The sequence below is a fragment of the Engraulis encrasicolus genome, chromosome 11 (assembly GCF_034702125.1).
Source record: "Engraulis encrasicolus isolate BLACKSEA-1 chromosome 11, IST_EnEncr_1.0, whole genome shotgun sequence".
NCBI lineage: Eukaryota > Metazoa > Chordata > Actinopteri > Clupeiformes > Engraulidae > Engraulis > Engraulis encrasicolus.
The window spans coordinates 19,464,682-19,477,554 of record NC_085867.1 but is presented as its reverse complement, the minus strand read 5'-3'; the positions used below and the strand labels follow the sequence as shown (position 1 = coordinate 19,477,554).

The 12,873-nt window shown below is 40.8% G+C and overlaps 1 protein-coding gene across 2 annotated transcripts; it reads left to right on the top strand.

Annotated features, from left to right (window-relative positions):
• Window positions 1–3,227: 3,227 nt before the first annotated feature.
• On the top strand, window positions 3,228–12,143 carry hvcn1 (hydrogen voltage-gated channel 1). 2 transcript variants are annotated; one of them, XM_063210147.1, is made up of 6 exons: window positions 3,228–3,363; window positions 3,907–4,166; window positions 5,767–5,868; window positions 9,513–9,744; window positions 11,124–11,236; window positions 11,902–12,143. In XM_063210147.1, the coding sequence occupies exons 2-6, from the start codon at window positions 3,987–3,989 to the stop codon at window positions 11,956–11,958; spliced, it is 684 nt and encodes a 227-aa protein (XP_063066217.1). In that variant the 5' UTR covers window positions 3,228–3,363; window positions 3,907–3,986; the 3' UTR covers window positions 11,959–12,143. The 2 variants fall into 2 exon arrangements, with proteins under 2 accessions (XP_063066217.1, XP_063066218.1); XM_063210148.1 differs by lacking the exon at window positions 3,228–3,363 and having other exon boundaries at window positions 3,767–4,166.
• Window positions 12,144–12,873: the final 730 nt, after the last annotated feature.

The following is a 12,873-nucleotide window of genomic DNA, read 5'->3' as shown; positions in this document are numbered from 1 at the left end:
TACCCATTCTGTCTCAATACACATTATTTATTAGCTGAACAATCAGAAATTGCTCAGAATTGCTTGTCAAAGAAGGATAAGGAGGATCAGGGTGCATCGATGGGTGTTTGGGAGGCAGAGTGGGAGAGAGTAGTAATCCGCCCTTTGTATGAATACTGATACAGTTAACATTTCCTTTTTGTGATTTAAAAATGAATAAATACATGTTGAGCTATGAATGGCTCAGAGAAATGGATTTCATTTACATACATGTTTGTTTGCTTCTGATACATTATTGGGGGCATACCGGTATCAAGGTCTTTCTCCAGATCCACAGACGACGACACGCTTCCTTAATATTCATGTCAGCGTGTGGCAACTCAAAGGCCTATCTATCCTTCCAATACAGGATGAATCATTCATCCTCTACTAAATTATTTCATCACTTCTGTCTGGTTTATTGAGACGTGCCCATGGTCTTACACTCCAGCCAGTTTAACCATTTAGTGACCGCCATACACAAGGTCCAAACCTGCTATATCAAGTGGGTTAATAATGGACAATGGTTTGTGATTTTTTAAACACGATTTTGTTTAAAAGGTGATGGAATTATCCTGACAGAAATACAGTGTTACACACAATGGCATGCCACATACATGCACCGCTCCTTCGCTAAAAGATTTGAGATGTGGAAGCTCCGGATACATGTGGATAAGATGAAGGCTTTTCACATTCCATGTGCTTTTTGTTTGTTTGTTTGTTTATTTATTTGGGGTGGGGGGTGAGGGGGGGCAGCACCTTATCAGGACATAAGAGAGAAGATAGGAAATTGTTGGGAAAGAGGAAGGGAATGACCTAGGGTGGACTGAAGTTGGTCCCCATGTGCAATGGTCCTCCACATATTAGCAGTGTGCCACTGTGCTCCCAACAAGTACGTGAACGCAGAATGCATGTACTGCATTTTTGTGTCCTCCATCAACAGCTTCAACATGAGGTCCCAACATACTCTGAGAAGCTGCTGAAAGATATGAAGATCCTGCCTTGCTCCAAGCTTCAAACACATGTTCCTAGATGAAAAACATCTTTACTGATGGGTCTCAACTTCCGAAACAGAACATCACCCATCCCGACAGTCAGTACTGGCTGCTCCCCGAAAAGGCAACGAGCTGCGGCTGATGACACCACCCTGCAGGGTCTTATCACAACGAATATGATGACACAGCCAGGGCTTGATATTGGGCACGGTCGTGATGAAGCAGTGCTGCTTTTGCTAGGCAGTGGGCATGCACACTTTGCCAGTTATGCATCAAACTGGCAAAGTGCGCATGCCCACTGCCTAGCAAAAGCAGCACTGCTTCATCACGAACGTGCCCATTGGCACCAGCTAACCGGCTGAAAATGGGTAAAACATGGGTGTGGCTAGTAGTAATTTTAGACTCACTACATTGGCAGGTCATTTATTTTTGTTTATGACATATCTCAGCAGAATGTATCCTGCCCTTCTATTTACTCTCAATGATCCTGCCCCTTGTATTATATTTAGGTTCAAGAAAGATCATTCACATTCTATTTGTCTGATATACTGTATGTAGTTTCATCGAACACACTTTGTTCATAGCACTAATTGCTTTATCACTGCATTTTCTGAGCTTGGATGTAATCAAAAAAAATACTTCTAAGAAAATAGTCCTAGCCTACAGAGACCTCCCCACTAGGGTTGGAACGATACACTCAACTCAAGTTTCAGTTCGTATCACGATTTTTGACCTATGGTTCAATATACCCCACGATTTTTAAAATGCAGGCCTATCTTTTTATGATCGCTTAGGTAGAATTGGTTACAAGAAGTTATTAATAATGTAAAAAAAGTAAAAAAAATAATAATAATGACATTAATTTTGAAGCTTGAAGCACCCCTAGGCCTACATAATTTCATGTAGTTTCCTGGACTGAAGGGTAGCAGAACTTTAAAAGGGCATATCACGATACTGCCTCCTTGCATCATGGTAGGCCTACAAAATTGTGACTTTGCGTATCGCGATTTCTTGATTTGATACAACATCGTTACAGTCCTACACTTCCCACATCTGCACTCACCACCTTTTACAGGGGCGCCATTGAGAGCATCCTGACCAGCAGCCTCTCTGTCTGGCACGACAGCTGTAGCTGCCGACAAGAAGGCACTACAGAGGGTGGTGAGGACTGCAGAAAAGATCATCAGATCACCCCTTACAGTCATTCAGGAGCTGTAGGCTGTAGGCCTACACTTCACACACTGTTTCAAAAGAGCAATGAACATTATCAAAGATTCGACCCACCTAGCACACAAACTGTTCTCCCTACTACCATCAAGCGCTACACTGCAGCATGGGGTTCCGTCTGGAAAAGAGCTTCTTTCAACAAGCCATCATAGGCCTACTCATCAACACGCTGAAGAAACTCTTCTACAGTACGTTCCCCTTTGCACCTTACATATTACACTACTGGACATAACTTATATTATATGACCACTGATTGTAGGCCTACTTTCTGCTGCTGCTGTGTGTGTGTATGAGAGAGAGAGAGAGAGAGAGAGAGAGAGAGAGAGAGAGAGAGAGAGAGAGAGAGAGAGAGAGAGAGAGAGAGAGAGAGAGAGAGAGAGAGAGAGAGAGAGAGAGAGAGAGAGTTTAGTAATATTATCAATGCTTTATCTAGGGTATATGTTTAGTTTAACTGCACACTGGCGACTGGTCAAACACAATTTCAAAATTCTGTGCTAACCTTGTTACATAGCCTAGGTTTTTGACAAAGTAGGCCTACACTTGAACTTCAACATGAACTTGAATGTTTGGGTCTTGATGAACATTGCCATCTGCTGGCAACAACTATTCAGTTCAGGAGGAATAGATACACTATGGCTTGATAAATCTGTATCAAAACCGACAGGACTTGGAGTCTAGAGTCTACAGTTGCATTTCTAGTTTTGTTCCTAAACGAGTTATTGCTAAGTTCCCAACTTTTTTCACAGTTAGGGTCTATTTATAATGCTCACTGGTATTTGAGATAATTCAAGAGCAAAGGTAAAAGCAAAAGAGCAAAAAAAACCGAAACAAATTCGATGGAAAAAGTTGCTAAAAGTAGGCTAAAAAAAAAGAAGAGGAGTTGTTTCACTTTTTTAGACAATAGTTTCTAACGGTGCCACTTCTTTCCTCACTTCCTTCAGGAAAGAAGAGGAGAGGAAAAGACAAATCCAGCTTGAAGGCGGAGTTAAGGGTGAAAGTGTTCCTGGGGTAAAAAGCGGATTTATGCATGTCTGGATATTACCAAATATTTCATGGACACTTTGTGTCTGAAACTGGAGAAGCGTCTATTCTTCTTTTTCGTGTCTCTGGGAAAGTCGTTGAGGTAAAGTTATAAATTAACAACTCGTGTTTCCTCCACTTTTTACTAGCGTGGACTACCTATAATTGTGCTATTGTTTTGAGTGAAAACACGAAAAAGTCATGGACTGCACGATTTTAAGCATGACTTGAATTTGCATGCATGCGTTTCAACACTTGTCAAACAGTTTTCTTTGTGCATTCCGATGATTCGAAGGAATGGTGTGGTTTGCATTTCTGGAGGAAATCACGAGATAAGCACACGCCTGCTGCGACAACAGGCGCGCGCGCCGCGCGAGGATACAGAATATTAACCAGCAATATTGCGTAATGCACACCCACATTTACTAGTTTTTTTTTCTTTAATACTTTATTACACACATCCGAGCTCCGTATCGGTGACAACCACAGGTAACTTCCCACAGTGTTTTTCAGCAAACACAGAGAAGTGTTCAGGGAATGTGCAACGCCAGACCATGGGCATGGTGTGTCAGTTGTACTGAAACCAAACTAGCAGCAAATAGGCCTATAGACGCTATAACAGTCCTGTCTTCTTGTACGCACGCAGGTCTCTCAAATAGACAGCTGAAAGGTATAGGCTACGACCCATCTACCTGTGCCACAGGTGCAGCGTTATAGGCCAACAACATGACGCGGTACCTGAGGTTCTTCACAGCTGTTGGTGACAAGCATGAAGATGAGGATGCGTGGCAGGATGAGACACTTCACGAGGCCAGTGAGGAACTGGAGCCCGCCACTGGACTTCACCCGCAGAACATCACCTGTAGAGACGCACTGCGCAGACTCTACAGCTCCTACAGATTCCAGGTAAGCTAATGATCTGTAGCTAAAGCAAAGGTTAAAAAGAAGGGACGTGTCAGAGGTTTAAACATGCCATGTGTCAATAATTTTCTATCCAAGATGGCTGAAATGAATTTACATGATTGAAATAATCTTTTTTTTTTTTTTAAATGTTCTCATATTTTTCCCCTTTTATATGTTGCCTAATGTCACAGTCACTCACTGACCTTTTTTGAGAAGTTCAATGTTCATGTCAATTAATTACTGGCAATGAAGTGAAAAGAAATCCCGCACACTGTCCGTTCCACCAACAAACTTTAATACAACGTTTCGGTCATCCGACCTTCTTCAGGTAAAGTTACAAACACAATTCAAACACAGAACTTTTGAAAAGTTTGGTTGAGTAGCTAGGACCAATCGGGTCCTGTTGCGCAGGTCACGTCACTCCATTGATAGATTGCCACATCACCTATCCATTGCGCAACCTGTTTGGAGTGAGGAAACGCCTGTCTCTTCAGTCAGGAAGCCATATACCGCTTGTATTAAGTATTCACCATCAAAATCTAAGAAAAGAATAAAGAGGATACAAAATAAAGTCATTGCTTTGCAAAATAAAGACATGTTTTAAACAAAATAAAGACATTTTTTTATATATATATTAAAAAAAAACCTGCAGTTCCACACACATAGTATACACCCTAACATGCCCATGTGGTCTCGTGTATGTGGGTAAGACCACACGCCAGCTGAAGCAACGCATAAGTGAACACAAAAGCACTATACGTCGTAATGACAGAGACTATCCCGTTGCAATCCATTTTAACGACTTAAAACATGACATCTCGACACTACGCTTCTGTGGCATTGAACAGGTTCGGCTACCAAGGAGAGGAGGAAATCACGACCTGCTCCTAAAGCGGCGTGAGGCTTTTTGGATTTACACCCTTCAAACACTGGCACCAAAGGGATTAAATGACGAGTTCAATTTGAATGTGATGCTATAAGATTTCTGCCCCCTTTTGATAGATGGGATCCACAAGTGTGTTTTTGTTTTTTTATATATAAAAAAATGTCTTTATTTTGTTTAAAACATGTCTTTATTTTGCAAAGCAATGACTTTATTTTGTATCCTCTTTATTCTTTTCTTAGATTTTGATGGTGAATACTTAATACAAGCGGTATATGGCTTCCTGACTGAAGAGACAGGCGTTTCCTCACTCCAAACAGGTTGCGCAATGGATAGGTGATGTGGCAATCTATCAATGGAGTGACGTGACCTGCGCAACAGGACCCGATTGGTCCTAGCTACTCAACCAAACTTTTCAAAAGTTCTGTGTTTGAATTGTGTTTGTAACTTTACCTGAAGAAGGTCGGATGACCGAAACGTTGTATTAAAGTTTGTTGGTGGAACGGACAGTGTGCGGGATTTCTTTTCACTTCATTGACAACCCGGCTGGGATAACATCCTACGCACCTGCCCAACTACAGAGGTGTGCAAAAGCGTCTATTGAATTAATTACTGGCCAAATTGGGCACATCCCAAACCTTTTCCATTCCTTATGGTTGATGTTGTGAAGGTCTATACTTGAGATAACTTGGTGCACACCAAATGTTATTTATCTTCCAGATTGCTGTGGTCTGCTTGGTCATTCTGGATGCTGTCTTTGTGCTTTGTGAACTTCTTCTGGATTTCTCTGCCGAAGTTAGCCATGACAGCATTGCACCACAGGTATGACAGCATGTTCTGTGCATAACTCCTCAACAAACTTTCAATACAGCCATGAACTTAATCATACTAAAATATGTACTGTAACTGAACAGCACAGAGTTACGGAAATATTGCTGTTGTCATGTTGGGTGAACGTATTAACCATCACAACAAAAGTAATGAGTTACTGTACATCAACTTTTCACTTGAAATGTTGGGCTGGTCATTTCCACTAAAGCGCATACACCCTAAATTGACTCAACGTTACTCAGTCAAAGCAAGATGATGACTTGAGTCAACTGGGTTATGTTCAGTCGACATATTTTCAACAGTGTAGGCGAAATCATTTTCATGTCGTTTTAGAAGGCTAACATACTCATCTACCTAAATCTGGGTGATGGACCAAATCAAATCAGACTACCACCAGTTTGCTCAGATAGGGGACATTTTTATGGTGATTTTTCAGGACTGCATTCTTGTCTATAAGAGCACAGCCCCAAATGTCAGAATGGTTACGTGACCATGTTGGTATTGCAGTATGGTGAACCACAGTGGTAGTTTAGAACTATGTGGGCATCAAAGGACTTGTGCAAGAATTATGCAAGACCTGCAACTACTTATGGGTCCATGGAAAAGCCACAATCGAATCTTGCAAAAAAGAAGAGCTGGACAAGCTGATTCAGCATCATGGCCTTTACATGGAGTCAATAATATCATATCTGAAAAAAAATATTCATTGCAATTAATCAAAATAAAATAAAATAAGATTAAGCAGGTAAGAACAGTGTGCACAATGAATACTTGAATGATTTGGAGAGTCTATACATTGTTGGGATTTATGGTGCCATGATTGACTTCCTGTAAGAAACTGCTGTTGTGGTTTATATTGAAGTAGTTAATACAGTATACTAGAAGTGTATTGAATAATGAATTACATGGAGTCTTAGTGAAATCTGGATTATGTCTTCCTGAGTAGGGATTCCACGACACGAGTCTGTCCCTGCATACCTTCATCTTCTTCTTCTTCTTCTTCTTCTTCTTCTTCTTCTTCTTCTTCTTCTTCTTCTTCTTCTTCTTCTTCTTCTTCTTCTTCTTCTTCTTCTTCTCCCTCTTCTTCTTCTTCTTCAATGAGAGAAATAAGAAACATAAACATGTTGTGTCTCAATTTACGTATTTAATGTTAGCACTCCCTTCACCTCCTGAAATCTTTTTTTAAAGAATATGAACAACAAATATTTAAGTTTATCTGGAATGGCAAAAAAGATAAAGTTAGACGAGCATATCTATATAATGATTATGAGGTAGGTGGTATGCAACTGTTAAACCTGAGAGCAAAGAATAAATCATTAAAAGCATCTCTCATACAAAAATTTTATTTTAATCCAGACTGGTTTTCAAGCAAATTGCTCAGAAACATCCATCCGTTGTTTGAGAAAAAAATGTACCCATTTTTACAGATTAGTCCAACACACTTTAATAAGATGGAAAGCATTATACAGAAAGCTTCTAGCTTCTTGATGGAGGCACTGCAAAGTTGGCTTCACTTTCAGTATTATCCGCCAGAAAAGGCTGAAGATATATTGCAACAAATCTTGTGGTTTAACTCTAATATTTTGAGTGGAGGCAAAGTTATTTTCTTTAAACAAATGTTCATTAAAGGAATTATTTTTGTGAATGACATTGTAAATAAGAAACATCAAATCCTCTCATATAAACAGACAGTTAAGAGACAGGTATGGGGAGGTATGTACAACTCAACAATACAATCAGTTAACTTCATCTCTATCATCAAGGTGGAAGCAAAAAATTGAAACGAGCAGTGACAGTAAATTAGTGTGTAGACCAAATATAAAACAGAACAAATGGCTAAATCAAACAAAATAAACAAGGAAATAGATAAGTTTTATTTACATACAGATAAATTGGTTGAGCTCCCATGTAACATTTTTGATAGCTGGGAAAAAATGATGGATTCTCCTCTCTTATGGAAGAAAATCTTCAATAATTTGTATGAATCGTCATTAGATATAAAAATATGTTTTTTTTTCAATACAAATTAATTTTTAAATACTTAAACATCAAGAAAATGCTTTACATTTGGGGTATAGAAACAAATCCATTGTGTCGCTTCTGTTTAGAAGAAGAGGAAACTGCAGAACACTTATTTTGGTATTGTCCTTTAACTGTTACACTTTGGTTTGAAATAGAGCGTTGGCTGTTAAAAAACAACATCAGTCTATGCTTGGATCTCCCTACAGTGCTCCTGGGCGATGTGGCAAATGAAAGCTAGGCAATACAAAATATAATCATTTTGTTGGGTAAAGTATTTATACATAAAACGATGGATTGAAAAAAGTTGAAATTAAGAGTCTTTAAAAATTATGTCAGATATTATTGTAAAATAGAGTGTATAATGGCTTGTGAAACAGGTAAAACAATGTATGCAGATAGGTGGTCTAATATAAAACATGGAGAAGGATGGCTTTAGGTACCTTCATTTTTTCTTTTTTTCTTCCTTTCTTCTTTTTTCCCCTTTCTGTTTAGTTCATAAATGTCTAAGGTATAATTTCTAAGCATATCAGCACAAAAGTAAGTTATTTAATTCCTTCCTGGGATGGGGGTGGGGGTTGGGGTAGTGTTGTTTAATTAATATATAGTTTGAAGTGTTGGGGGATTGGTTTTGTATTTGTACTTTATCCTTTTTCTGTATCCTTTTATTATCCTTTATTGTATATTACATTTTGCTTTTGTTAAAAGTAAAACGAAGAGAAATAAGAAAAAAAAAACAATATAGGTCCCCCATAAGGGGTGGTGGTGGTTGGGTTTAAAAAAACGAAACAAAAAAAACCATAAACATGTTGAACCATATGAGAAGCCGTTTGGAGCAAGCTGGTCCACTTCAAAGGAGACTGGGCCAAGGACGACTGGAGCACACAGGACACGTTTTTCTGATTTTATTGTGGTGCGAGCATGACTAACGTTTCGACGCAGTGCGTCTTCAAGAAATAAAATCAGAAAAACGTATCCTGTGTGCTCCAGTCGTCCTTGGCCCAGTCTCCTTTGAAGTGGACCTTCTTGCTCCAAACTGAATCCAGTCCCAGACTGTGAGCACCAAGAAAGCTAGAGCGCAAGTGACCTCCTTTCCTTCATATGAGAAGCCGTATTGAATCATTAATCACATGGTCACAGTGAAAACTGCATTTTCCCTATCATTAAGCAACCTTGCGTTTCATGAAACAACGTTATTATTGTTATTATAGAATATTATTATTCATTATCTCATGCAGAGGTGTTCCACCACCTGAGCCTGTCGCTGCTCCCCTGTCTCTCTCTCCCATTATTTTCCTGTCTCCACTCAAACTGTCCTATCCAATGAGAAAAAGGAATGTTTCGTTGAAGGTGAAGATTGTGCACATCCCAAGACAAGGTGCAGGACTAAGGCTGACTGTAATTTTTGGTGTGCGAGGAGTCTGCACACTTGAAGTCCTTTTTTTTTTTTTTTTTTAAACTTTTTATTTCATGGCTGGATTATGTTTCGACTCTATCAGTCTTTGTCAGATTCTCCAGAGAGACAACAAAACAATAACAAAAATGATTTTAAGTGTGCAGGCTCCTCACTCCGAGAAAAAAACAGAATGACATGATTGTCTGTATCTCCTGAGCAGGTCTTCCACTACCTGAGCCTGTCCTTACTGACCTTCTTCATGGTGGAGTTGGCTGGGAAGATCTTTGCCTTCCGCCTGGAGTTCTTCAAGCACTATTTCGAGGTGTTTGACGGTGTGGTGGTGGTGGTGTCCTTTGTCCTGGACATCGTGTACATCACCAATGAGGGAGCTGTGGACGGCATGGGCCTGCTTATCCTCTTCAGGCTGTGGAGAGTGGCCAGGATCATCAACGGTGAGCTCACCATGTGGACCATGATGACCAGGGCCGCACTAAGATGGCCTGGGGCCCCTAGGCTACAGGAAATAAGGATAACATGTCTAATAACTGTATACTGATCACAACATTTTTCAATATTGCATCTTGTCACAATTCTGCAATTTTTCACTTTTGACCAATCGGGGGCACCCTGTGAGGTGGGGCCCCCTAGGCTGCCGCCATGTCTGGCCGGTGCATTAATCCGGCCCTGTTGATGACATACTGAATAAGGGCAATCAGAGATGGCAACCTGGTCCCCTGGCCAACACTTGATGCACATTATGTTGTGTGATTGGCGCCACCCACAGTCGACCAAAACACTGCAGCTGGAAAAGCAGACAGACACATAATAGACAGACAGACAGACAGACAGACAGACACATAATAGACAGACAGACAGACAGAGAGACAGACACATAATAGACAGACAGACAGACAGACACATAATGGACAGACAGACAGGGTCATTGCAATACCCAGGGCACATTCCATTATCCTAACTCCCGTCCTCGACCTGCAATTATGGCCACACGCTTCGCTGATGCCCTGCTTCCATGGAGAAAACAATGCAATTTCCCCACTGTCAGCCTAGCCACAACAAATTTTCAGGTACTATAATTCCCCATTCAACATCCCGATTGCAATTGAGAAAATGACCTTTGAATTGCGCTTTTGTGAGATATTGAATTAGACGTCTGTCATCAATGATGTTTTGCGACATCTTCACAAGACCACAAGCACAAGGGAGCATGGGAGTTAGGATAATGCAAAGAACCCCTGGATCCCTGTGAGCCAGGCCACAAAGAAGAAGAAGAAGAAACAAATCGACTTAACACCACTTATCTGAATGATTGATGGAGGTGGAGCATTGCTGTGCTTGTGTCAATGTCTTCAGGACATGAACACAAAATTATATTCTCCCAAGTGTTTGTTTGTTTTCTATAGTGCGCAAGCAAGTGCCTGTAGGTAAAGAGGTGTGTACTGTTTACAATTCAAAAACCCTTCCTACCCTTTGTAGGGCAGTCATGGGTGAGCGGTTAGGGCGTCAGACTTGCATCCCAGAGGTTGCCGGTTCGACTCCCGACCCGCCAGGTTGGTGGGGGGAGTAATCAACCAGTGCTCTCCCCCATCCTCCTCCATGACTGAGGTACCCTGAGCATGGTACCGTCCCACTGCACTGCTCCCCATGGGGCGCCACTGAGGGCTGCCCCCTTGCACGGGTGAGGCATAAATGCAATTTCGTTGTGTGCAGTGTGCAGTGTTCACTTGTGTGCTGTGGAGTGCTGTGTCACAATGACAATGGGAGTTGGAGTTTCCCAATGGGCTTTCTTTCTTCTCTTTGTTTTCTTTTATAGGCATCATTATGTCAGTGAAGAACCGTGCTGGTCACCAAGTCACGAAAATGAAGGAGAGCAATGATCGCCTAGTCCAGAGGATCAATGAGCTGCAGGAGAAGAATAAAAAGATGGTGAGTAGTGCGCTGTAGGGAAATGTTCATATTAATGTGATATTGTTGAAGTTGATATTGTATCATGCCGTAGATAAATGATTCTCAAACTATGGGCCGGGGCCCTGAAGGTATTCCAAGTGGGCCTTGAAATCATTTTCCAAAAATAATAATCAGCTTTGGTGTGTGTTATTGTTGACTTATTTTAGTCTCTTAATTGGGTCAGAGATGGGACCCGAACATTTTTGACAATTTCGAGTGGGCCCCAAGTTGAAAAAGGTTGGGAACCCCTGCTGTAGATGATGATGATCAACATCTAACAGTGTCTAATATTGACCTGACATTCGTAGATCTTATTAAATTCAGCACTAAATGTAGTACTGTGTGAATTATGAGGGTAGGCCTACATTTTTTAAATATTTTCTCTACTCTTTACTCATCACGTCAGTTTAACTGTGGTGGCAAGGAGAGGTCATCTTTATTAAATTGCACTGTTAGACTGTAATTCCCATAAAGACAACTTTGTCACTTAACCTTATTTTTAAGTGATATTCATTTTAGCCCAAGTGACAAGTGAAATAACTAAAACTCTGAAAGTGTAACATGTAATTAGGGGAGATATATTTTGAATTTACTAGGCATAAATAATAGTTATACAGTATATGTTTCATGTTGTCTTTCCATAGGAAGAAGAGAACAGCCAGCTGCGCTCTCTCCTGCAGCAACATGGGATCCAGATTTAATCACCCAGAGAGGACAGCGAGAGACGTGTTACAACTATGTAGCACATTTATGCACTCACTGCTTCAGTTTTTGCTGATCAAGTCACACCACACACAATCGCTGATTTATGTACAAGGCCAAATGGTTAAAGGGGAATTCCTGACCATTTCAACATGCAGTTGTGTTTGGTCACGCTAGGCGACCTGATGGCACAGCATTTGTTCTTCAGACCTTTCTGAGATCCTGACCATTCAAATAGGGGGAATGGGCTACTCCAAATATCAACATAAAGGGTATTGTTGTGTTGGAAAGTGTCTGCTGATATTGCATAACTTTTCAGGATGCTATGTGGAGACATTTTTTTTGTAAATCTAAACAAGTAGAGCCTGCATTAGAAGTCAGGGCAACTTACTAGGTTTCCAATGGGAAATTGCATCGCAACCAATTAGAGATGCACCGGATCCTGATTTTTAGGATCCTGCCGGATACCGGATCCACTGCTTAAGATCCTGCCGGATCCGGAACCGGATACCGGATCCTACGAAAGGGTTGAAACACATAGCCTACTCACACATGTTGGCCCTTTTTTATCACTTTGGCTCAAACTATTTTGACTGAAAAGCCTCGGCTACCGGATCCTGGATCCTGGAATCGGATCCGGATCCTGTGAAAAACCCTATTATCCTGCCGGATCCGGAACCGGATCTTGGATCCTGTACATCTCTACAACCAAGTAAGTTACTAACTTAATTAGCAACGACGCTTTCAAGAAACGCACCCCTGGATCTGAGAAAGGGCTGAACAAAAAAAATAAAGCATCGTCGGTTCTGACTAGGCAAGGGTAGTATAATCAGTACTACTGCATGATGAAACTAGCACGAATCCTCCTTTAAATCAAGTGTAAATAATCGTGCTGTATTGGATGATGGATGTTT